Source organism: Emydura macquarii, unplaced genomic scaffold (assembly GCF_026122565.2).
Source record: "Emydura macquarii macquarii isolate MOO-44397 ecotype Brisbane River unplaced genomic scaffold, CSIRO-AGI_Emac_v2 contig_629, whole genome shotgun sequence".
Taxonomy (NCBI): Eukaryota; Metazoa; Chordata; order Testudines; family Chelidae; genus Emydura; species Emydura macquarii.
In genome coordinates, this window is record NW_027130766.1 from 6297533 (window position 1) to 6322273 (window position 24741).

Sequence of the window (24741 nt, forward strand, 5' to 3'; positions counted from 1 at the left end):
ATGAAGCCGCCCAGCCAAATAAAACGCCGGGAGTGCCATGACAGCGCTGCTCCAAATAGCAGGGGAAGGGGCGGCTGATTCCTCTCTGACTCTACCCGTGCCAAGCGTAATGGCAGCCGCGGAAAGGAAGTCAACTGACAGGCGGTTGTTTCGCACCCTATTACTGTGTCATTCAGCCCAGGCCTCGCTGCCTCCTCTTCTCTGACAGATGGATGGTATTTCCAGCCCTGCTCAGAGCCTGCGGAGACAGCGGGGAAGGTGGGGCGGGTTGGTAGAGACCTTTCCCAAGGCAAGGAAATGGCTTCTCCATCCAACTCTCCACTAGGCAGGGAACCAAAACTTGTTTCTCTTATTAAAGTCGTGCCGAGAGGTCCTGACTAAGGTCCTGTCTACACTTATAGCGGCGGGCAGAGCACAGGCGCTGCACGTGTAGCTATACGCCTCTGTGAAAGACCTTCCTCCCTCACGGCCGGAGCCTTTCCCTGTGGCAGGGAGAGATTCTGACACCCGGGAGGCGAGGGGATGCGACGCGGCTAAAAACAGCAGCATGGAGGTGGGAGGCACTGCTTGGGTGTGCAGAGAGCCTCACAGGAAATATATCCAGGGAGATGCAGGCACGTAGGGCACTCTGTTCTGCCCGCCTACGCCGTGCCTTACCATAGTCACAGCTATTTATAGCCGTGGTGGCTTGGGGTGCAGTGTCTGTATTCTATACGCTGCCGTCAGCGTAGACATACCTAAAGATCAAGGCCTCAAAGTGCTAGGCGCTGTACGTATGCAGGATGAGATAGTCCCTGCCCCGAACAGCATACAATCTGAAGAGAGGAGACATACCACGGAGGTATTATTATTATTCCCATTTTACAGCGAGATCAAGACTAACATTTTCAAAAGTGCCTACGGCACCTAAATCCCACTGGGAAGTCCAGGGGACTTATGCTCTTAAGTCATTTAGATGCTTCTGAAAATACTACCCTGATACTACGCTAAGTGACTCACCCAGCGTCACACTGGAAATCTGTGGCAGGGCTGGGAATTTAACCCTTTCTCGCACCCCACTCCGGTGCCTTAACTGCGACCGACCGTCCTTCCTGTCAAGACCCTATGTCCCCAGCTCAGCCTGTGACTTGCTGCGTGACCTTGGACAATCACTCCACCTCTCTCCAGCACACACCTGCCTGCCCCCTCGGGCTGTAATGAACGACAGGCTTGCTGAGTGCTAGGGGATCTTGGGATGAAAGGCAGCGGAAGGGAAAAGAATGTGGGTCAAAACCCAATCAGCTGGCTCTGGGATTTTATAACAGCAACTCACCCCCATGCTCCTCCTTCCCCATACCAAGCCTCCTGGCCCAGGACTAACATTTCAAGCTGCCCAAGTGCTTTTGACACAATCCATTTGGGCTTAGTCCATTGGAACTGAGAGATCTGCAGATACAATATCGTTACTGGTGCTCTATCAGTTCGAAGTTCATATGAAAACCAAAAATCCCCCCCCCGCTGCAATAATCTCTCGAGCCAGAAGTCCAGGGGTTAGGTTCCCTGCCACCCTCACCTTCTCCTGATGAAGAGGCCATTACATGAGAACAATGTGAAGAGCATCCAGGAGGAGATTTTGATGCCTGTAATCACAGGGCATTCATGGAGGAAAGTGTCACGTGTTCCGGGGAACAGAGAGATGATGTGAGGTTGGAAGCTACAAGGCACTGGTCCGTCACACCAGCTTGGCTCTCCCTGGCAGGGACTTGTGGAAAATGCTCTGCTGGAGGAGCCGCAAATTGTCAACGTTCCCAACTCAATGGCTGAGACGCAGCCGGAAACAAGTAAGCAGCGGATTATCCCGCAGCCTGCCTCAGGATCATTTGCTTAGGCGCATGGGCAGCTGGGAATTGCAGAAGCTAGAGCACCCCCAAGGTATGGTCAGTGACTAATGTCTGAGCAGGGTCCCTTTGAATGTTGCATGGGATGGGCATGGACTGAGATCCCAATCAGTGGCCTGGAGGGAAATATCCTTATGAGACCCCACCTGCATCCAGGCCAGGATTCTTCCCTCTGGCACTTTGTCCATTTTGGTTTTAAATGGCTGAGGTGACGAAGCTGCTACGGCTTTGAGTGTAAGGAGAGGGGCCAGGAGGCGGAATGGGACGGGACAGTGGCTTTACGGGACACGAGTCCCGGGCCAGATCCTGAGCAGGATACAGATCTGCAGCCCATGGAAGGGTTGTGAAGACTCAACAAAAAAGCCAGGAAGATTCTGGACCTGAGCCATCAGACGAACTGTGAGGTGGAAGCCCATAAATCTAGCCAGCCAATTAAAACAGAGGCTTTAAATGCGATGTAATTGAAATATATAAACTTGGGGACCGTGGACAGCTGACAATGTCAGCCAAAGTGACTATCTGCAGGCTCAGCCAGAGGAGAGGGCAAAGAGGGCGTTCATAGCAAGGGAAAAATTATACCACTGGTTACATGAGGCAGCTTCTGCCCATCAGCTCTGCTGCTCCTTTCCCATTCGTGCTGGCAAACCCGCTGCTCCTCCTGCTTCTTTCCAGCTCTCCCCCATAGCCAGCTTGGCTACTTAGAGGAAAACCCCACTCCCCTGTCCTCTGCCCGAGGGGGAAACTCAGGAACAAATAACAGCTGTGCTTGTGTGGTGGTGAAGACAGGAGACGTCCCACCAGGCCCCTGCTGGGCTGACTGCTGGAGCTCTGAGCTGGCGCACGCAGCTAAGAGGACCTGGAATATTTTCACAGCGACCTCTGCACGAGCTCTCCTCCCCTGTCAGAACAGAGAATCCCAATCAAGCTCTGGCCCAGGGCAAAGCAGGAGAAAGAGCTGTAGCCCACAGCCCCTAGTAAGATGGCTTAGGCCTGGAATACCACTCAAACTTCGGTCATCCGAGCTACGGCGTAGAAAACGCATGTAGTTAAGCCCCAGCGTAACTTGGTGGATGGAAGAACTCTGCCGGCAACCTAGCTCCACCTCTCGAAGGGGAGAGGGTTTACAGCAACTGAAAACCCTGCTCTGTCGCGGCAGCTGGGCTGCTGTCATGTCTGTGGTGTAGGCCTGGCCTAGGAGGTCCTGATCCCCTTCCATGCAGAGGACCCACAGCCCCGGGGTTTCTCAGCTGCCGTAGGCATGGTCTGGAGAAGAGCGGTGGCAGGGCGCAGAAGAGTTGCTGCTCTCTCCGTAAAGCACGGACTGAAGCCCTGTATGACTGCCCTGTATGACTGCCTGCAGCCGGGAAGAGCTGCTGAGAGGGAAGGCAGTGCCCCAGCCCCAAGGGCCCCCACCTGGGGGGGAAAGCATACACTTTACCAGGGCCCAGAGAGGCCCTGCAACCTCCATGGTACGTGCGTGGGAGGGGGCCCGTGTTACAAGTTTGTACTGGGCCCGAAAAAATTACACTTGGGCCCTGTCCCGCCCAGGACTGCCCTGGGCTCAGGTCAGCCCCTAGCATATGAGGGCTGCCCTCACTTGTCTCCTAGCTGCCAAGGCCCCAGGCCCAGGGACTCTTCTGGGATCAGGGACAGCTGCCTGCCCCCCTCCTGCCCCAGACATAGCTGCAGGGCTGGCAGCTCCTGCGGGGGCATAGAGTCAGCTCTGCAATGCTGGGAAAGCCCCTGGCACCAGGAACATGCCCTGCAACCTGGGGGTAAATTCCCTCCAGAGACAACCTGATTCTACATTACAGGGCTGGGTCCTCTCCTAGGCTGGGGAGGATCGCCCACGCGTTAGCCAGGGACCGGAGATCAATTCCCTGCCCTGCCACAGACAACGGCTGTGACTGTTTCCAAGTAACTGCATATCTCAGGGCGTATCTGGGGTGTTACAGGGATGAACACAGTCACGGCTGTGAGGCACTGCGCTCCTGTGACAACAGGGCCGATCAGCACCACACCTGGGCACGGGGACTGTCTGGTGGGGAGGGAGGTTGGCTTTGTTCTTCTTGCTGGGCGCTCTGAGGACCCCTGCGATGAAAGCACCACAAGGAAGCTTTGAGTGGCAAAGACTCCTTCCCCACCACACCGCAGCTCCAGCCCACCCGCTTAGCCAGAGCACATCTACCAGCCTGACTCCAGCCCGTGGAGAAGAGGAAAGGAGCCATCACTGAGCCTACCTGCTGGCAGAGTGGAATTGAGGCCAGAAGAAGGGGGTTAATGGCCCTGCCCTGGCACCAAAGCACCCGGGGAGTTTTGAACAAGGTATTAGTTAGACCCTGTTTTAGGGTCGCTGCTGGCCCCGTGCCCTCCCCTAGCACGCTGCAGGAGTGTTCAGCTCAGGACGGATTCACGAGCGAACGGACGGCCCAGAGATCAGGATGCTAGCCTGGCCCAGGGGAGGTCCGCAGTCAACGCCCTGCTCTGCCAGAGGCTTCCTGTATGACCTGGGGCACGTCCCGGAGGGTACGTCTCTGCTGCCATCGAAGGTGGAGGCACAGCTCGGCTCAGCCCAGTCACGCGAGCTTTAACCCAGCCAACGTGGCTAAAAACAGCAGAGAAGACGGGGTAGCGTGGGCTGAGAAGATACGCAACGACCCCGGCTTCCAGGCAGGCTCGTACAGACCCCGTCCCTGCTACTTTTACCCACGCTAACTCGGTTGAAGCCAGCGGAGGCAGGCCTCCCTCAGTCTCTGTGCCTCAATTCCCCCTCTGTAAAATGGGGGTAATAGCACCATCCCGGCTCACGGGCTGGTGGGGGAATAAACACTCTACCGCGGGGGAGGTGCTCTGCTAGGACAGTAACAGAGCGCCAGGGAAGTACGTTAGCCTGTACTTTACGACAGCGTGGGTTTCCCAAGGAGGCCACCCTACAAGATTTGACCCTGAGCCCACGCTCCATGCCAGCAGGAGCCTAGGGACAGCAGTGTGTGAGCAGAGTGATGGCAGAAGTGAAAGAAGGATTTTTTTTTTTTTGTTGGTTGTGCCTTTCCTGCCCCATCGCTCTGTGACCTCCGCCCATGGCTTGGTGGCAGAGTGCAGGGGCTCGAGGGCCAGGGCTGGGGCCATGAGATGCAGCGGAGGTCACGTGCCTCATCGCCTGTGCCATGCTCCCTGCTGCAATCAATCAGCACATCACTGGATGGAAAAAAAAAAAAAAAAAGCCACCAAAAATACACAAGTGGTTTTTTTCCACTGCCTCGTCTTCCTCCCCACCCCCGCCCAATCCTCTCCAGCAGCCCTTCTGCTTGAAACAAACTGAAGAAGCCCTTCATTTGCATGTGTTTCAAGAGCGGAATTCGTGCAGGAGGAGGGGGGGGGAAATAAAATAAAATAAAAAACAGCTGACGACAACATTTTATTCTCCCTCCCCCTCGTGGAAGCACACGAGTCATTTTTTTTTTTTTTTTTAAACAAGCATTTAGGCCCCTTCAGCGAGTGTCTCATTCAGCATCACTGCACCTGCAGCCCTGGCCCAGCCTGGAGGGGTGGGGCTGGGGGAGGATTTTAACGGGGACCTTGGCTGGGCCGCGCACACAGCTGATGGGGAAAAGCCAGCACCACCTCACAGCCCCGTGTGTCAGCCCGACCCCTGGGAGCAGCTGCCTTCTTGGGAGGTGCAGCAGGGCATGAAGCAGCAGCCAGCGGGGAACACCGAGGGAGACAGGGGGTGCGCCACAGGCAGGTAGAGATGAACTACAGGGGGGAGCATCCCTGACCAGCACAGAGCGCTCCCTGCTCCCAGGTGACAATGGCTTTACAGATAGCAGCATGGAAAGGGCCAGAGGCCCGTAAGCCCCAGCTCCATGGGAGGGGGTGAGATGCAAGAACACCCACAGTGCCACGTGGCGGGCAGGGGTGGCCAGTTCTGTGAGGAGGAACAAGCCGCCCCCGCGGGAGGCCACAGATCACTGGAGAAAACGCCAGCAGCCCTGGAAGCTGCTCCAGGGTCATGTCCTCCTCCCCCCTCCAAACCCGCCAGAGCCAAGTTTGGGGCCGCCCTGGAAAGAGGCTAACCCAGGCCCCAGCCGTGGTCTCGCCCCGTGGGCTAGCGCCTGCGAGGCAGGAAAGGAAGCTGTAGGATGTCCTCCAACCCCTGCCAACACTGCCCCTGCCCTGCGAAAGCATGTTCCAGCTGCCCTAGCAAATCTACCTTCGGGCACTAGGTTACAGCAGGGGGTGGCGGATGTGTCTCGCTCTTCCTGTGCGGAGACCATCAAAGCACAGTCAGGACCCATGTTCTGCCTTGGTTCCTGGGCCCGGCTTGAACCAGGCTCCCCCCGGGCCCAGAGCTGTCAACGTGATGGCGCCAGCCCCCCACTCCACAGCCACTTCCCCCCCACTGAGATACGGGTGGTGGGGTGAGACACCCTGGTCAGGCCAGCAGGCATCCAGGGCCCACTTCCAACACGACACAAGCAGCCAGGGATGGAGAAGGGAGAATGAAAGCGCCATACAGGAGCGGTGCTAGTCACAGGGCTGAACGTGCTCAGACACCAGGGTGACGGGCCCAGTGCAAGAACCTGAATGCAATGAAGTGGTGACCCCAGGCCAGATTCCAGGCAGGGAGGGCCCCCTCTTACAGCGAGCAGGGAGGTTACAGACCTCTCCAAGGGGGCCGCAAAGCAGCATTAAAACCAACCTTGACCCTTCACCTTGGGAATCGTGCATTTCCCACCTCCCCCAGCCCCAGGCTGATTTGACGACACTTCGTATAACGCCAAACAGGTTTCCAGCTGAAGTGCAAACCGTGCCACAGGGCGGGGCTAAAGGGACGTGGCTGGCGCACACAGAAGCAGTCTATAGACCACAGGGAGGGCCCTTCCATCCTAATACGTTTCTGCTCCCCCCCCCCCCCCCCAGCCTATCTTAACGGGACTAAGAACCCAAGGGAGGACAGAGCTGAACTTTCCAAGCAAAATGAGACTAGGCCAATCGGCTCCCAGCCGGCCACGGTTCCAACGCCCTACAGTACAGACAGAGCCACCGGCGCCACCCAATGCAAACCCCCAGCTGCGTGAGCGTCAAGCTCTCCTCATGCTGCTTTGATTACTGCCCAGTGTCTCAGCTACATCGGATTTAAGGGCTTCCCTTCCCGGCAGGGTGAGAGTCCTTCAAAAATCAAGGAAGAGATCAGCTTGGTGAATCAGCGGGGAACGTGCGCGTGCGATCAAAGGGAGACATCACGCTGGCAACTGGAGGTATGAGGCTGCAGGAGAGGCTGTCCTGCCGTCCCTGAGAAATCAAAGAGACGGCTGTGCCGAGGGGCCTGTGACTAGAGCCTGCCCACCCACCCGGGCCCCGTGATCCTGCCAGGACAGGCCCGTCTCATGGTCCCAGCGAGCGCCTGGGGCGACTGGCGGGGCGCGCACATGACCGCTGCGAGGGGGGCAGCAGGGGGAGGACGTCAGGATGTGCAAGAGGTGGTTTCTGCGTTCGGAGTCAGAGGAGACTGTCAAAACCAAGCGAGGGGCTGACTCGGTAGCCGAGCTGGAGGCTGCGCGGTGGGGCCTGGGCGTGGGAGGCTGGTCACAGGAGTGGCGGGGCAATACTGAACGTGAACAGGACAGAGGGGAGGGTTACGCTGCACCCAACCCTATCTGCCACGGCGGCTATACCCACGCAGGCTGGTCACTGTGCGACTCTCCCTGCTCGGCATCCCCGCCCCACCCCTCACATGCCCCCCAACCTCTCAACCCCCAGACAGGACCCCCCCCCTTCCGTGTTCCCCACCATCCCCCTCCCCCCACCGAGGTACACCACACTTTCCATCTCCAGTCCCCCCGTCCCCCCCCCACACACACAGAAGCTTATCTATTCATCCAGCACTCTGGGGACCTTATGTCCATCTCCCATCTGCCTCCTCCTCTGAACCAGAATCCCCCCCCCCAACCACTCAGGGGTTTATAGGATGTGGATCCTCTCCCTTCCCCCTCCTGGACTGCGATCGGCAGCACAGAGGGCAGCGTGTGTGGTAGGAGGTCGTTTCACCAGGGGAGGGTGGGAGGCAGCTGTGCGGTCTCTGCCGACGCCCGCACAGCACAGGCCAATGTACGGCCAAGAGAAGAATCGGTTTCTCTAACACAGGCCTGGGTTGCTGGGGTTTTCTCCCCCCCGCAGAAGGCACAGGGAGCTGCCCGCGTTCCCCAGACTAGCTGCCTTACAAGGGGCTCTTTCCTCCGGTGGACTCGCTCAGACGCCTGGTACCGAGGCCAGTTCCAAAGGTTCTTCTAACATCTCCTGCTCAGCAGCTGCCCAGCGGCTGCAGCAGGTGCCGTACCGCTCCTGCGCGCAAACCTGGGGAGACAGGACCGCGGGAAAGGGAACGCACCTTTTGCTCCAGGAGGGCTGGGCCCTGCCGCGGCTGGGGCTGTCGCCACGGCAGCGCAGTCAAGTGAACCCAGGACTGAAGGGACAAAAAGCCAAATTCCCGTCTCACTGCAGCAAAGACGGTTGACTCCGGGAGCCCTTGCTACACCAGGAAACTGACAGGAGCCGTTAGCAATGAGTCCACGAACCGGCAGGGAGAAAATTCAACCACGAGCGCAGACAGGACAAGTTACGACCACGGCTGTGTACCAGAGTCACATCCAGGTCCTCCCAACACAATCAACGCCCCACATACCCATCACAAGAGACAACCCCTGCTCCGAAGAGCTTACAGGCTCACTGGACAGATTGGGAGAGGAAGGATTATCATCCCCCATTTTACAGATGGGGAAAGTGAGGCACAGAGAGGTTAAGTGACTTTCCCAGGATCACACAGGGAGTCCGTGGCAGAGCTGGGAATTAAACCCTGATTTCCTGGCTCCTCGTCCAATGCCTTAACCGCACGGCCATCCCTCCTCTCAAAGCCACAGCGGCACTGTTACACACTTGGCCACCGTCGCCCTTTCTGCTGACAAGTCTCTCAAACGCTAGGCCATTCTCCGCACCTGCTCAGGGGCACCCGCTGCTGACAGTGGGTCTGCAACCTCAAGTAAAAGCAGACTTTTAAGGCCCCGGTGTGGAGCCGCATTAGGGGACACCCAGGACTGAATGAACTGACATGACCCCCCCACCCCCACACCCCAATCCTAGCGCCAGGGAAGAAGTCTCTAACTCCTGCCTCGACAACAAGTTAGTTCCCTGCTGCACAAAGCCGCTAGCCAGCCCTACCGGTGCCTATAGCCACCAGCCCCTTCTCCGCCCCCCATAGGTGGGTTGCAGCCCACTGGCCCTTCCCCCTCCTCCATCCAAGCTGGGGTTGCTTTGAGGGTGATGGGCTCCAGCCCCCCTGCCTCCCAGGGCGCTGTGCAGAGGACCAATCAGGGGACCTGAGAGCATCGACTGTCTGCACGCCCAGTAAATGCGCTCGGTAGAGCGGCGCTTCCATGACAGGGCCGTGCCAGCCAGGCAAGAGGGCAGACGTCAGGAGCCAGTGTCAGCAGCCGTCTTGAGGGACTGGCAGGGTTGGGCCAGCCCTGAATTCGGTGTCCGATCACACCAGGTTAAGGGCAGAGGGACAAGCACAGCCAGAGGGGGAAATATTCTCCCAGCTCTGACCCCAAAAGGATGCCCTGGGAAGTGTTCTCACTGGGGTGGGGGGGGTCTGAAATTCTAGCAGCATTATAACCCCCTCGGCCTGATTCAGGCAGTCGCTGCATCCGGTGACCCTCATTCCCCCACCACATACACACACACCCTGACTCAAACTATTTACCTAGATGGGGAGGTGGGGCAGCTCCGCCCTCTCCCCACCCCACCACTGGGGCATTGCTTGCTGGTGAAGCCAGCCGCGTGTCCTCAAGAGGGAAAGGTCCAGTCTGACAGAACTTCCCGAGTTTGAGCACTGCCCCAGGGCCCTGCAAGCAGCACCACGCGGGGGGCGGGAGGGAGGGCACCAGAGCATGGCCGGTCTATTGCAACCAGGCAAAAATGCAGGGAACAAAAGAGAAAAAAACACTGCCAGCCTTGGAACCTGCCCAGAGAGAGAGAAACACAACCCAGAGCTAAAGCCCAAGCAAAAAGAGGAGAAACATCCAGCACAGCCCACACCTCTTATCACTTTGAAATCCATCTCCTCGTCCCCCACTGCCTCCTGCTTTCCCCCTAGCACCAGGGAGGAGACCTTGCAAATGCAGCAAGCTCGACTCCATGAATCTGTCCCTTTGACATGGCTGGTGTGGTGACATGCCGGGAACCCGCTGGTGAAGTTTGCATGCACATGCACACACACACACACACACACACACACACACACACACACACACACACACTCTTTTTTTTTTTTTTTTGGGGGGGGGGGGGGAGACACCCTTTTGTGAAGAACAACCCTGCCTTGGCATGGTCCTGACACGCCCACAATGCCAGGAACAATGTGCCTTTCCTTATTCTGCACACACGCCAGGAGCAAAAGCAACTGCGACTCACGGCGGCAAAGGGGGTGAGCGGTTTGGGTTATTTTAAGTTTCCCTCCCCTCAAAGCCTGTGATGGGCCATGTTTTTCCACCTCCTTAAAGGACGCCTAAAATAACTCACCCAGGCGACCTGCAGTCAGAACCCTTGCTCTGCACATTGCCTTTGATTACCACCCCCCACCCTTGGAAAAAGCCAAGAAAGCAGGTATTAAACAGCCAACCAGCCCCCACCCCCATCTGGCTCCGTTATTTAATGAAGCAGACAGCATCACCGCCAGCCCAGAAGAAAAGAAAATTCAGAGCCCGGCTCACCCGGCAAACGGCGCAGCACTTAAACCACATTGCTGTAAGAGGAGAAAGATGAAAAGCACATCCCTTGGTCCTCCCCACCCCCCAAACACCTCGTTGCAGCAGTGTTTCTAGGCCAGCCGGCTCTATAGATACTTTATCCCCTTGGAGCCAGGCAGCCCTGACAATAACACAACCCTGAAAACCAGCCGCGGCCACAAGCACCGGATTAGCATCCCCCAGCTGCTTTCCTCCGATAGCCAAGGCCCCCCACCCGCCCATATCTACAACAATTCCCACCAGGCGAGGGGTAGCTTGAGATTCCTACCTTGTCACTGCATGGGAGGGGGCTTGATCCCCTCCCACTCCCCTTTTAAAACCAAGACACCCCCCCCTCCCATCTTCCTCTGTTCAGATTCAAAGCCAACAACTCTAGCATCAGCAGCACCAGGTCCTCAGCATCACCACACTGTACCAGCAGTTGGAGGGAGGAGGAAAAAAAAAAACAAACCAACAACACACAAATAAAAAAAAATACCTGCTACTTAAGAATGGCACATAGTGAGAGTGACATGCCTTGAGAGGGTGTATTTCCCATTATCACCCCTGCTTTGCTCGCTCGCTCGCGCTCTCTCGTCTTTCTGTCTCCCAGTGGCTCAGGCCCAGCCAACCATCGGAGATCGCCGGCTGGACTGGAAGAGAGTGGGAGCGCGTGCTGGTGCGCGCGCACGGCTCGGCGAGGTACAAAGGAACAAATGGGAAAAACACATTAGCTCATGATAGATTCATGTGCCGGGAGATCTCTCCCTCGCTCTCCAAGGCCCCTACATTTTATTCGGAGATAGGCGTCTAGTCTAAATGCCAGGAGGAGATTATGATAATAAGGGTGGCGTGTAATTACCACTGGTTCCGGCGGAGGCAGCAGGACCCGGGAGGCAATGCCAGGTCTCGGATACATCGGTGAATATCCGACCACCTGGCTATCCCACACTTCAATAGTTGCAGACTGTTAATAATGGGCCACTTTCATCTTAGCCAGCACAGGTTCTTCCCCACATACATGAACTCCTTCTTCAGCATTCACATTTACGCTACAGCCGTGTGGGGTACAACAAAATGTATTCTCCATGAGGGGGGGATCTATGGTCAGAATGCCACACTAAGCTATCATAGGAACAGCTTCTGATCTTGCTCTAAAGGTCAATCAGGAACAATCTCAACAAAAGATGGGGGGGAACCACATCGGCAGAGCTCCTTGTGTTGGTGGCTTCCCCGGATGGTGTTGGCAGCTGTCAGTTATCGCTCAGAGATGGCCTGTCCATCACCTGGCCACTGCACACTCCCTGCATAAAACCACCATTAACGCCCTCTCTCTCTGGAGGGGATGGGAATCGACAAATTCAGAACATCGCAGGCGCACCTAGAGACCCCACCGTGCCAGGTGCTATGCATAGCAAGACACACACCTGGCCCTCAGGAACTGGTCTTCTAAAGAGAAGAGACAGATAAAGTGTGGAAGGGGGAAAAAACCAACAGTGAAGTGGCTTAGCAGAGTTGGGACCTTTCCTGGCTCCGGGGCGTTTCCCCACTCCAGTGCCCTATCCCCGAGGTCACACTGCCTCTCCCAAAGGAGATCAATGCAAACCCGAGCAAAGCTGATAAAACAAGCACGTCCAAAGAGACTTTATTTCTCATCATGCCTCTGAACCTGCTAGAAAACCCTCCACGCCAGTGCAGGGGTAGCAGAGGTTTCCTCCCCACCGCACCATCACAGCGGCCCAAAGCTGCGGCACTGGAGCCGGGGGCTGCAGCCCAGCCAGGCAGAGGGAGGAGGGGGAAGCTTGCTGACTACCAACCTCCTTACCTGCTCAAAGGAGAGGGGCTTTCCCCGGGCCAGCCAGCACTGCGGATGGGCTCTCAGCTACGTACCAGCTCCCGGGCCTGCCCAAGAGGAGTCCCCGCGCTCCCTGGCTGGCGCAGCCTTCCCGCGACAGCGCTAGATTAGCTGCTCGCTCAGGAGAGCGAGTGCCCAGCGGGCCCGGAGAGAGTGCAATCTCTAGCTCCATTAGGAGAACCTCGGAGGGGCTGGAGCCTTTCCCAGCTCCACTGAAGTGCATCTTGATTGAGCTGATGTGCGAGACCTGACAGAGACATGCCCTATTGCAAAGCGCTGTGGGCTTTGGCTGTCCGGGGGGGGGAGAATGGTGGGGGTGTCCCCAGGAGGGAGCAGAGACAACTCAGGCACCTGTTATCTTAATGGGACAAGGGAGGCGCTCTGCCTCGCCCCCAAGCCAGCTTCGTTAACCTGCCATTGCTTCCCTGTGCTTTAGCTCCAGCAGGCCCAGGGGTGTGTGCATGTGTGGGGGAAGGGTGATCAGGGGGGCGGGGAGGGTGAAAGAAGGAAGAGGTGGGAAAACAGATGGGGAGAAGGAGAGCTGGGAAAGAAAGACAGACCCAAGTTGCTGTTAAAATTTCAGAGCAACCCATACATTTTTAATAGAAGTTAATGTGCTCAATACAGGTGGAAGTGGGGGAGACTCTCTGTCCTGTGCTATATACATCAGACTAGATGACCTAATGGTACCCTCTGGCCTTAATAGCTATGATTTCAGAGCAAATTCTGACCCACCCACCAAAGAAAAAGAGAAGAAAACTTGGGAAAGTCTGAGATTCTCCACCCCAACAGAGGCTGCCTGGGATAGGGGGGTGGGGGAAGACAGGCATTCGGGGTGTCGTTATACTGAGCCCCAAGCAGAGTTTCCAAACACAGAAGCCTCCCGCGAGAATGCTGCATGATCCTGGCCAAGAAATTGGCTCTGTCGGCCACTGAAGCGGACTCCCAGAGAGGCTTGAAAAGCGATTTGCCGGCCCAGGTGCCAAGTGCACCGGGGTGGAGGAGACAGCCGGGATCCAGTGTTACACATCGCGTTAGCTGGCTGTGCTACGGCCAATTCGAGGGGGTCTCTCTGAACATCTGTGGGGCAGGGAGCAGCTTTTGGGGCAGTCCTCCGGCAAAGGGCAGCATCCCAGCCTCTGGGGGCATTGTGGAGAAGGGTCCCGTGGGATGCATCTTACCCAGATGGAACACAGAGCAAACACACAGCAAGCGCGGCCTGCAGCCGACTCTCCCAGGGAGGCTTTCGTTTCACAGACAGTCAGGGGGAAACACACAAGCCTGGCCAAAAACTACTCCCTCATCAGCCTTGGGCAGCGACTCAAAACTTAGGTCACCGATGAGGCTTTAGAGCCATTTTGGCTTGGCCAGGCTATCCATAAAACCAAGCAGTGGAAGCACTGATGAAAATCCGGGGGTAAGGTTGGTGGGCATTGTAAGAACTCCCCTACCGAGCTGAGCCAATGCCTCCACCCCACTCTGGGTCACTCTCAAACAGAGACTTCCAATCACATCAAAACCCTGGTATGACAGACGGGGCGTCAGCTTACAGCCAGGTCTCTGTTGAGGACTAAACTGACTCCACTGCACTTATTTCATCAGTGACTTTAATCAGGGCGGGGGGTACCCTAAGATGAAATGCTCATACAGTAACATCAGCCTGTGTTAGTCACCCCGTGTCTCCAAGAAACTAAAGACGGTCATTCATTGAACTTTCTGGAATACCTCTGTGCCCTGACAATAATAAAACTAACAATACCACCCCTAGCACTTCTATAGCATTTTCCCAATAGATCTTCAAGTACTTCACAAAAGGAGTCAGTATCATTATCCCCATTTTACAGATGGCAAGACTGAGGGACAGGGAGGGGAAGTGACTTGCCCACGGTCACACAACAGGCCATTGGCAGGGCCAGGAATATAATCCAGGTCTCCTGAGTCAAAACCCATTGCTCTGTTCACAAGGCAACACTGCCTTTTATGAAAGCCTATACCATCCAGGGTTCTTGGAGGTGGTGAAGATGGTTTCTCATAGCGTCTGCATGTGCAAACCCAGCATAGTTACTGGTGGCTTCCATCAAAGAAAACTCAGCCCTGAGCCCTTGGAGACGTGACGGGACCACCGTCCACGAGGGAGAGAGATGCAGGCCAGCTAAAAGTTCCAAGACTCTTCAGACATCAAAAAAGACAAAGAGGTTGGAGCTGTAATCATAACAAATCCAAGAGAGCTGACAAACGTATCTAACTGAACTCCAAATTGGGACTGAAACGTGATGCAATCTGCACGCTTATTTTATAACAAGTTCCATATTCCCTTCTGAGCTCAAGTCATTTCAAACACACATTAAGGAGAAATATTTGAAAGCTAAAGTGTATTAAACAAGCACTTTATTCTCATCAGCAGAGAGGTTATGGACCTATGCTGGTCTCCTTCCAATAACCTTGTGCACGGGATACAAGAAGGCAATCCTCGGTTTTCAAAAAGCCATTAAACACATGTTTGAGTGAAGTGACTGCTGGCGAAAAGTCAGAGCCTGTGTCAGTCCAGCCTTTAAGAACCGGATTGGGACAAAATGGGCCAGCATCAGCACAAACTCCACAATAACGTGGTGCCATGCCTTTTCTGGAAGGCACATCTCGGAATTACGAGGGGAGTTCCCATTTTCCAAGCCAGTCTTGGATCACACTGCAGATATGGCCAAGCTAGCTGCAACGGCTGGGATCACACAGTGTTGCCAGCCCTCAATGCTCAAAAAAATCAGGAGTCAGGCCCCAATTGCAAGATTTTTTTAAAAAAATATATATATATTTTTTAAAGCCAATTAATAAAATAGGAGTTTGCCTTCCATTTTTGAACCTTCAGGGCTCATGTTGCCAAGATTTTTTTGCAACTATGATGGGTAGAAACTTTCTTTAAAAAATAAAATAAAATGAAAGCTGAGAGTCTCACGTAACCACATCATGACTCAGAGAATCGTAAGAGATGAGGGTTGGAAGGGACCTCGGGAGGTATCTAGTCCAACCCCCTGCTCAGAGCAGGACCAACCCCAACTAAACCAAACTCATGGAGCCGAAGCTTTAAGAAAGCAAATACTGTGTGAAAAATTGTAAGCTAGGACAACACTCTAGAGTGGTTCTCAACTGGGGGTCTGTGGCCCCCCAAGCCATTTTGGGCACCCTTCGCGCCCCAGTGCCCCCACAAGGCTAAAGCTGGGAGCCCCCCAGATGGCAGCTGAAGTCCCAAGCTCCCCAGTCTGGTGCCCCCCCAACCTAACTGAAGCCTAGAGCCCCCAGCTGGGCTCTGGCATTTTTATAGCATGTTGGGGTGGAGGGGAAGTACCAAGAAAAGACACTCATGCTGGTTTGGAAGCATGTCTCAGAGGAGAGGCGAAAGAGCGATGAACAGAGGGAGGGAAGGATAGAAAAATGGATGGAAGGAGAAATCGGAACAGCCAACGAGCCGCTCCCAAGAGCTTCCCTCACCTGTGCTGCCTTTCCCAGGACAGCCAAGTGAGTGGATTTCCCCAGTTTGACACAAGAGCCCCACTTAGCTTTTTTATTTTAAATCAAACTATTGGATCAAAACACAGGGCCACCGTCAGCCCTGCTGGGGAGAACTGGGACCAGCTTCCTTTCAAACAGAGGGGGAAAAAAACTGACTCACAACTTTTTCCTTAGGGAGTCCCCCACCCACAACCTGCCCAGGTACCCCTGGTTTCACCTTTCCATCCCCCACAACCCACAGGTACCACCGACTTCACCTTCCAGCCAACACAGCGACCCCCAGCTTCTCCCAGGCGTTCTTGGCTGCCCTCATTCACCTCAACGCCCCCTCCCCCACCCCCGTGTGTTCGGAACCAGACCCCACTGGGCAGGTGATTTACTCACCAAGTGCGAGGCCAAGGCGCTGGCTGACGAGAATCGGTGGTGGGGCGGCAGGGCTGGAGGAGCAGCCGTGGTCTCGGCATCTAGCACCTGTAATTTTAGGAGCAAGGGTAAGTCAGGCGCGGACGGCATTTGCTATTCTGCTCAGGCTGGAGTTCCTACACGTATCAGGTAACCGCCCTGGGAAAACTAGGGAGAGCGGAGCTGCCGGACTGGCGAGGGTAGAGGGCGGGAAGGGGGGTGGGCGGCTCAGGTACTAGAAAGCAAAGAAGGGGGTGGGGTGCTTAAAATAACCCACGTTTTAGGACAAGTCAAGCCACAAAGGAAACAAGGGATAAATAATTGAGAGAGGCCGAGGGCTCGTCTTTCACGGCACTGCTGTCTACAGCTCCAGGTTGCCAGGCCCAGAGGGCTGCTGCCAGAGCATGTGCCCACCTTTACAACCACTGACCCTTCGAATTCAGAATGTTGTAGTCACAGAGGGGGGAGACTCCAGATCCTCCAGCTTGAAAAGCACAGGCCCCAGACACTTAAGCTAAAGGTGACTCGCCCTCAGCTATATAGGGCATGTGACACACAGCTGAGCAATTTCACTCACATCCAACAGAGGGTGGTGGTGAGACATCCTCCCTTATTATTTGTATTACAGTAGAGCACGCCAAACACCCCCCCCCCCGGCTGTAACTGGGGCCCCATTATACTAGACCCCCCCCAGCCCTGGAAAGCTTACACCCTAATTAGACCAGACAGACAAAGAGTGGGAGGAGAAAGAGGCACAGAAGGAGAAGTGAGTCAGCCAAGGTCACCCAGCCAGTCAGTGGCAGAGGAGGGAACAGAACCCAGGTGTCCTGATGCCCTGCCCACTAGACCATGCCCTTATATTATGAGCTCTTTGGGGGGAGAAGGACTCTTTTTGCTGTGTACAGGACCTAGAACAATGGGGCCCTGATCCCCTCTTGGGGCCCTGCTGCAATAGTCATTATGTACATGTGTATTGCCTCTCCTCTGCACACACACGTAAGGTACGTCACAAGTGAAACGAGTTGGGTAGCCTCCTTCAACCTACTAGTCTTCATCCACAGGCCAGAACCCCTCAGTCCCGCGCCCCCGCCCCACCCCCCAACACACAATTTGGCTGCAGTCATCTCTTCCAAAAACTTTCTTGTTTCTAGATCTCTGAGCTCCTGAAGCTCCCAAGTCAGCTTTGCTCATCTTTTTATATAGCTTCACACACAGACATCCCACACACATCTGTCCCCCCGTGCACAGGCGCTTTCCCATGAGCACAGCCCCATCCCCGCCCCCAATCTCCCTGTACACACGTATCACACTTCCAGTTATACAACGCACCCAACCCCCCTCCCCCCAAACATTCATGCACACCCCCAGCCGTATACATGCCTAGGGTAACCAGATAGCAAGTGTGAAAAACTGGGACACAGCCTGGGGGGTAATAGGCGTCTATATAAGAGAAAACCCCACATGTCAGGACTATCCCTATAAAATTGGGACATCTGGTCACCCGATACACACCTCACACACTCCCCAAGGAGATTTGCACATTTGTCCCCACCCACTCACACACAACCCACCTGGCTCTCTACTTCAAGGAAGTTTATCATCATCATCTTGCCCTCCCCCCCATCTTCTACATGGAAAAATTTTCAGCCTGAAAGACCGAAGGGACGGATTTTCATTGCCAACATCCATGGCATTTGCGCCTGTGGAGTCAAATCAGCACATGCTGACGTTCTAAGCATCGAGGGCCAGATTCTTGCACCTGTACTCGGGGTGACCAGAGCTGTTCTGAGCAAGCAGCCCCCCGCCGAAGGGTGGCAGGATCTGGCCTAGAACAGTTGGCATTTCAATAACCCCGCCGATCAAGGAGGAGCTCAACAGGCATCAGCTAGTTTATTCTCAACTCCCGAGGCGTGATGGTCTGATTAGCGCCCAGGCTACAGATGGGGAAACAGAGGCACGGAACATGGGAAGTGACTAGTTCAGGGTCACACGGAGTCAGTGGCAAAGACAGGAAGAGCATCCAGGACTCCCAACCCTCTGCTTTAACCTCAAGAAAGCCCTCCCTCCTGCACAAAGCGGGGGCTGGGGGGAGGGCAGTTAAAGGGACCTCACTGTTACAGAAACGGAGCTGGATGAATCATACAAAATGGAAAACGTTGCAAGCCGAGTAGATTATCCAGCCCGCTCTATACAGGGATGAGCACGGGAGGACAAGCAGCATATTTCCTCAGTAACTGGTGAAGGCTTAACAACGGTTAAATAATACATGTATTGGCAGATGTTTATAGCCAGGGCTATCACATTCAGATAGATTGCGTGGTCTCACAAAGGGACCGACTGCCTTCTTGCAGTCTCGTCCCTGCCCATCTGGAAGGCTCAGGGAAGCAGACAGTCCACCTCCAGGCCTGTCCATGGCAGATTTCCACTGGGAGCCGCGGAGCCAGAGAGCTCACGTGTACCTAGCCAGCTCCGAAAGAACACGCCTCGGCTCCCTACCCCAGCTCTCTATCAGGCCTGTAGGCAAAATGAATTGAACTGTAAGGAGAAGAGAGAACAAGAGAGACACAGAGAGAGCTCCCTCAACAATCGGAGCCGGTGGAAGTACGGCAAGCCCAGATCCTTAGCTGAGGAAGAGGAGGCCGCAGGAGGAGGAGACAACAACGAGGGTCACAATCAAGGCCATTAACCACTGACCTGTGCTGTGCATCGAACTCCAGGTTCGCACGCAAACTTCCATCCCTACTGAGGTTTTAATCTGGCGCAGAGAGCGACAGGTAGCACAAGCGAGGTCACAGCAGGGCAAGGAACCCAAGATCAGCTAGAAAGCTCAGTGTTGGGTGCGGGGGACCATACACAGGGGGCATTAGGAGCCAGGATTGGCTCAGGGGAAGGGCAGGACTGGTTTTGCATCTCAAAGAGCTTAAATCTGCAGCCTCCACTTGTCTCGTTCACATCATTTCATGCTGGTATTAACATGCAGCAAGAGAAGGGCTGAAACGGCAAAAATTCAGATCCGAATATGGAAAAGCCTCATGTTTAGGGGAGTCGGGATCTGCAGCTCATCATCCAGAGAAGGAGAAAATTCATATCCTACCCCAGATTTCCCAACACACCCAAAGTTCTGAGCTTTTAGCACAGGGGTTTTTGCCAGGCCCCCTATCTACCAATCACACTTAGGGCTTCTCTGGATGGGGACATGAACCAGCATTACTCACACCACTATAGTTATACTGCTATCATTCCCCATGTGGACACTTATTTCAGAATATAAGGGACTTTTTCTGGTTTAATTTATGTGACTCTAAACCAGAAAAGAGTAATATTGCTATAATCATCTCTGTGTAGTAATGCCAGTAAATTTCCCTGCCCTTAAACATGCAGCATGATCTAACAGTTGGAGCCAGGAAGCTGGCAGCCAGGACTCCTGGGTTCTCTTCCTAGTTCTGTTGATGAATCGCTGTGTGGCCGTGGATGAAACATTGCACCTCTATGCTTCAGCTTTACCATCCCACAGAGGAACATGAATCTGTAGGGAAAGGTTGAGAGGCTCACTTCCAGCCTGCAAAGTGCTTTGAAATCCTCACATGCTCTATAAATGCAGCTTTTTGTTTGGGTTTGTACAGTGTCTAGTACCATGGGGGCCTGGTCCCCGACTAGATGCCTCGGTAATACAAAGCTACTATTATGGGAGCATCTCCCCAGCAGAGATCAGCCCTGCCTCTCTTGTACAAGACACTTTGTAAACCCTCTGGAACAGGGACTCTTTTCCCATCTGAATAGGCCAGATGGGCAACGGGGCGTATTTTTATCCCCATTTTACAGATAAGGCAACATGACTTGAGCAAGGTCACACAGCAGAGCTGGGATTTGAACCTGCACCACCTGCATCCCCACTAAGTGCTTTGACCATTAGACCATCCAGTCTTGCCACCCCAGTAGCTGGGGCACAAATGTTCTGCACTGGACCTAGCTCACTGACTGCAATGCTGCTCTCTTGGCTAGTCGCTGCCTTTCATTTTTTTGGTGAGTTTCGACAGGCAGGCTCAGGGGAGAAGGGACGGGATGTGCTCTGAATATCTCGGCTTCACGTGGGCCGTGGGCTAGAGAGGCAGCATTATTCATCACCCACTAGCCAGGTTTCTCTCTGTGGGGGCAAAGAACCGTTAACGTACAGACATGGGAACAGAAGGGAGGGTGAGGAAGGTGAGAACGACGGACGGGGAGAAAGAAAGAAAGGAGGAGGCTGGACGGGGATTGTTCAGGGTTCGTTTTCCCCCCTTCCCTTTTTAAGCCACTAAAAATCAGAAAGACACAAGGGCTGCTTGGAAAAATCCCCTTAGAAAAGCATGGAAACATGGATGTGCAGAATTTGGTCCTGCCATGCCTCAGCTCCCCGTCGGTACAATGGGGACGGTAGTGCAGCCTGGCCTCCCCGGGGTGAGGTGAGGTGCTCAGATGCTATGGTGATGAAGCAATAAGTACCACACACCAAGGGTTTAGGGCTCAGATGACCTGGATGCTGCCATGGCCCCGCAAGGGGTGGTCCTTCTGCAAGTCACTGCCTGGTCCCTCACCCCCATCAGTAAAATGGGGATAAGAAGCTTTGAAAGTTTGGTGGTGTTCGAGAGACTAGGACAGGGAGTCAGGACTCCAGGATTCTGGTCCCTCTGCCAGAGCAGCAGGGCTGGAAAAGCAAGTGCCCCCCGCAGAGAACTCAGGGATCCATCCCAAGGTCCCCGCTCCCCACCCACTCCGTAAACGATCCCAGCCCATGCAGCTCACACTGGCAGCTTGATTTGCTATTCATGCCGACGCCTACAGTTTATATACAGTCCACAGTGCACTGCTCCTTGCCCCGTGCCGGGAAGATGGTTCATCCCGAAAAGGCAGACACCAAGGCCTCATTCGTCTCTGCAAATCTTCCCTTAGGTAAGGGCGCTTGGACCCTCCCCGCCTCTCCAGAAGCTGGGACCCTCCCCGCAGCCCCCTGGCTAGGACTCTCGTACACGGCTGGAGCGGTTCTCAAGGCAGACGCACGAGGGAGGAGTAGTGCGAGCCGGGTGACTGCGAGTCGGACTCCTCGGCTCTCCCCATGTCTCTTGCTGGCTCATCGCGTGACCATGGGCAAGGCAATTAACTGTGCAGCGCCCCTGTTCCCACATCAGCACCACGGGGTGACTTTCCCACAGCAAAGGGCACATTGGGCAACACCCTGCCTGTACAGTGCCTTGCACACCTTACAGGAAAGCTGCGGAGGTTCACTCACCCCTAGGCACCCACTCCTGGGCAGCCAGCGCACTCCGCCAACAGCCACTCGGCAGTGCCTCTTCCAGCAACTCGGCCAGCTGGCTGGGTCCCTCTCCCCAGTCCACCCCTCCCAGTCAGCCCAGCTAAGAGTCCCAGAACATCTTAACAGAATCAAAACCCTTCCACCATCTCTGGCACGCTTTCCCAGCCTGTCTTTGGGGCTCAGACTCAAAAACCCTTGCCATGGGCTCATCTGCCCCATCCCCAGGGCTGGCAGGGGAACCCAGTCCCACTCTCCATGCTGGTTTCCAGCCCTGTGCTGCACTGCCAGGGGTGGGGTTTTCCCTGGGCTATTTCTTGCCTCAAACCATCTTAAGTTCCCTGCTAGATTCCCCTGACCAGCTCTTCCCTGCTTAGTCACAGTCTCTTGCTAGCCCAGCTTTCCTTCTTACTCAGACCTAGCTCCTTACTGAGCTCCCCTTTGGCTGGGCTTTATCCCCACTTCAACCTGGCCCCTCCCTCTTTACTGCATGTGCCTTCTGCTCCTTACAGGGCGGTGTCTGATTGCCCACAAGTGCAGCTCGTTGTGTAGTTGGCTCAGCCCAGCCCCTTACAGGGGAGCGAAGAATTGATCACCCCTGCTCCCTGGAAGCCGCTCTCCTCCCTGTTCACAGCCTCCACCTGCAGCCCCCTCTGCTGCACGCAGGCTCCCCGAGCTCGGCCTTCGCTCAGCCCAATGGGGCAGGCTCAAGCCTTTGCTCAGCTGGCTTCGGCTCCCAGTTCAGCTGGTGCCGAGCAGCTCCGAAGGGTGCCTCCTGCCAGCCCTGCTCTGTGCTCTTCTGGCACAGGCAGCTTGAATCATTTGGCAAACAGAAGCCACCCTGGTGCAGTAGGGCCTGCCCAGCTAATTATCCCCCCTTCCCAATACATTCGAAGGATTTCCCCCCCCTTCCCTGCTGGGACTCAGCCCACTCCCTGCTCCATGAGACACAGGATCCCAGCTCTCTGCCCAAGACTTTCGCGGCCTGCTGATGCCAGGCACTCCATCACCCAGGCACTGAGAGTCCAAGCCCGATTCCTGAAGCCCTTGATCACTTTTCCTATCTCGGGCTCTTCTCTCCTTCCTCTCAGCCCTTGTGGGGATCTCTGGCCCTGCCCCCCTGATTGGGGTCCTTCTCCCCTCCCTCTCTGGAGGGCTCCAGTTCCCTCCATGCCATTAGCAAAATCATTTCAGTTCTATCTCCCCCTTGTTCCCATTCTCCCCTTTTCCCCAGCTGGGCGGCCCCAGCGGCCATCCTACGCGCAGAAAGACAACCCGGCTGCCTCACAAGGTTGTCTTTCTTCCTGCAGTTATAAGAGGATTTTTTTGTTAGAACCAGCAGCTTCGCTGATTGCAGAGAGGGGGTGAAATCTCCCCCAGGCTGGCAGGAAATCCTTCCCCAACCACCCAGCCAGGGCAGGTCATTGGAGAGCGGGGCACTGGTATGTCGGCTGATGTGCCCTATATTTTACCACTAAACATAACCTCGGCTCTGTTCGAACTAGCCCTCCCTCTAGCACAGCTCTTTACAAACTCAGTGCTTAACCAACTCCAGAACAGAGATGTCAAGCACCAAGAACAGCTCCCTTTAGTTCAGCCAGGATTATCTGAAGCCTCCTGTAACAGGCTCGCCAGAAACCTTTACAGGTATGTCCACACTGCAAATAAAAACCCCTGGCTGGTCCATGCCAGCTGAGTCAGGCTCACGGGGCTCAGGCTAAGGGGTTGTTTAATCACAGTGTAGTAGACTTCCGGGCCTGGGTGGCGCCTGGACTCTAGGACCCTGCGCGGTGGGAGGGGTGCGAAAGAGGCGGGCGACACGGTCCAAGAGACAGACTAGGAGAATGATCTCTGCAGCAGCATTCTGAACGGAGATGAGCACGGCAAGGTTGTGTTTGTCAAGGCCAGAGAATGAGCGGTTGCACTAACTGAGATCCAAGATGATGAGCACCTAGGCAAGCGTTTGAGCTGCGTGGAGGGGTAGGAAAGGCCACGTCTCTTGCAGATGCTTTGCAGAAAGAATCAGTGATAGTTTTAGACACGGCCGGGATGCAAGGACCTAGAGAGAAGTCTGAATCAACCATGATGTCCAGTTTCCAGGCCTGAATGACAGGCAGGATGGTTGTACTGTTTACAGTGATGAAGAAAGGAGATCGCAGGGAGGGATTGAGGGGGGAGATTAGTTCTGTTTTAGTCACACTGTGCTTGAGCTGATGGCTAGACATCGGAGAGAGAGGCTGAGTTTTGAGTTTGGACAGAAGGAGATAGGTCTGGGGCAGAGAAATAGATCTGTGAGTCATCAGCATAGCGATGACGGTAGTTGGATTTGTGTTTGCAGATGAGATTACCCAGAGATAAGGCACAGAGGGGGAAGAGAAGGACAGAGAGGAAGGACAGAGCCCTGTGGAATCCCTACAGAAAGCTGGAGGGGGGCTGAGGAGGATCCGCCGAAGGACACACTGAAGGAGCAATGAGCAGAGCTAGGAGGAGAACCAGGAGAGGACAGCATCCCGGAATCCGAGGCAGGTCAAGATTTCCAGAAGAGCGCGGGTGATGGTGTCACAGACGGCTGACAGGTCGAGGAGGAGGAGGATGGCGTCCTGGTTCTGAGCTTTGGCTAGGAAAGGGTCTTTGGAGACTGGCGAGGGAAGTGTCAGTGGAGTGCAAGGGGCAGAAGCTGGACTGGAGTGGGGTTAGGCAGGAACTGGAGGAGAGGAACTCCAGACAGCGATTGTAGACCGCATGTTGAGTTCTGGCGACAGCCAGTTAGGACTGCAGTAGCATTGACCCTGCCGAGTTCTTTTCCCCGGTGGTTGGCAAGCTTTTTCCACCCTGTGAGCCCGTTTGGGGTGACAGGATGGTCTTGTGCTTAAGTCACTAGGCTTGGACTTGGAAGATCCCAATTCTGCCAGATCCCACTGGGGCAAGCCACCTAACGGCGCTGTGCCTCAGTTCCCCCTCTACCACTGGGATAAGAGTTCTCCCACCTTTCCGCTGTCTAGTCTACTTCGACTGTAAACTCTTTGGGAC

At 55.1% G+C, this 24741-nt stretch overlaps 1 protein-coding gene across 6 annotated transcripts in view; it reads right to left on the reverse strand.

The window, feature by feature from the left end:
• Positions 1–21747, reverse strand: part of SRCIN1 (SRC kinase signaling inhibitor 1) — a 155944-nt gene extending 134197 nt beyond the window's left edge. For 4 of the 6 annotated variants that reach the window (XM_067541179.1, XM_067541182.1, XM_067541178.1 and 1 more), the window contains exon 1: positions 11201–11402. In XM_067541179.1, coding sequence (XP_067397280.1) covers positions 11201–11222 — 22 coding nt within the window. In that variant the 5' untranslated portion in view covers positions 11223–11402. Of the gene's footprint in view, positions 1–11162; positions 11403–16406; positions 16494–21690 lie in introns of those variants that run through there. The other 2 variants (XM_067541185.1, XM_067541180.1) reach the window with 2 other exon arrangements.
• Positions 21748–24741: the final 2994 nt, after the last annotated feature.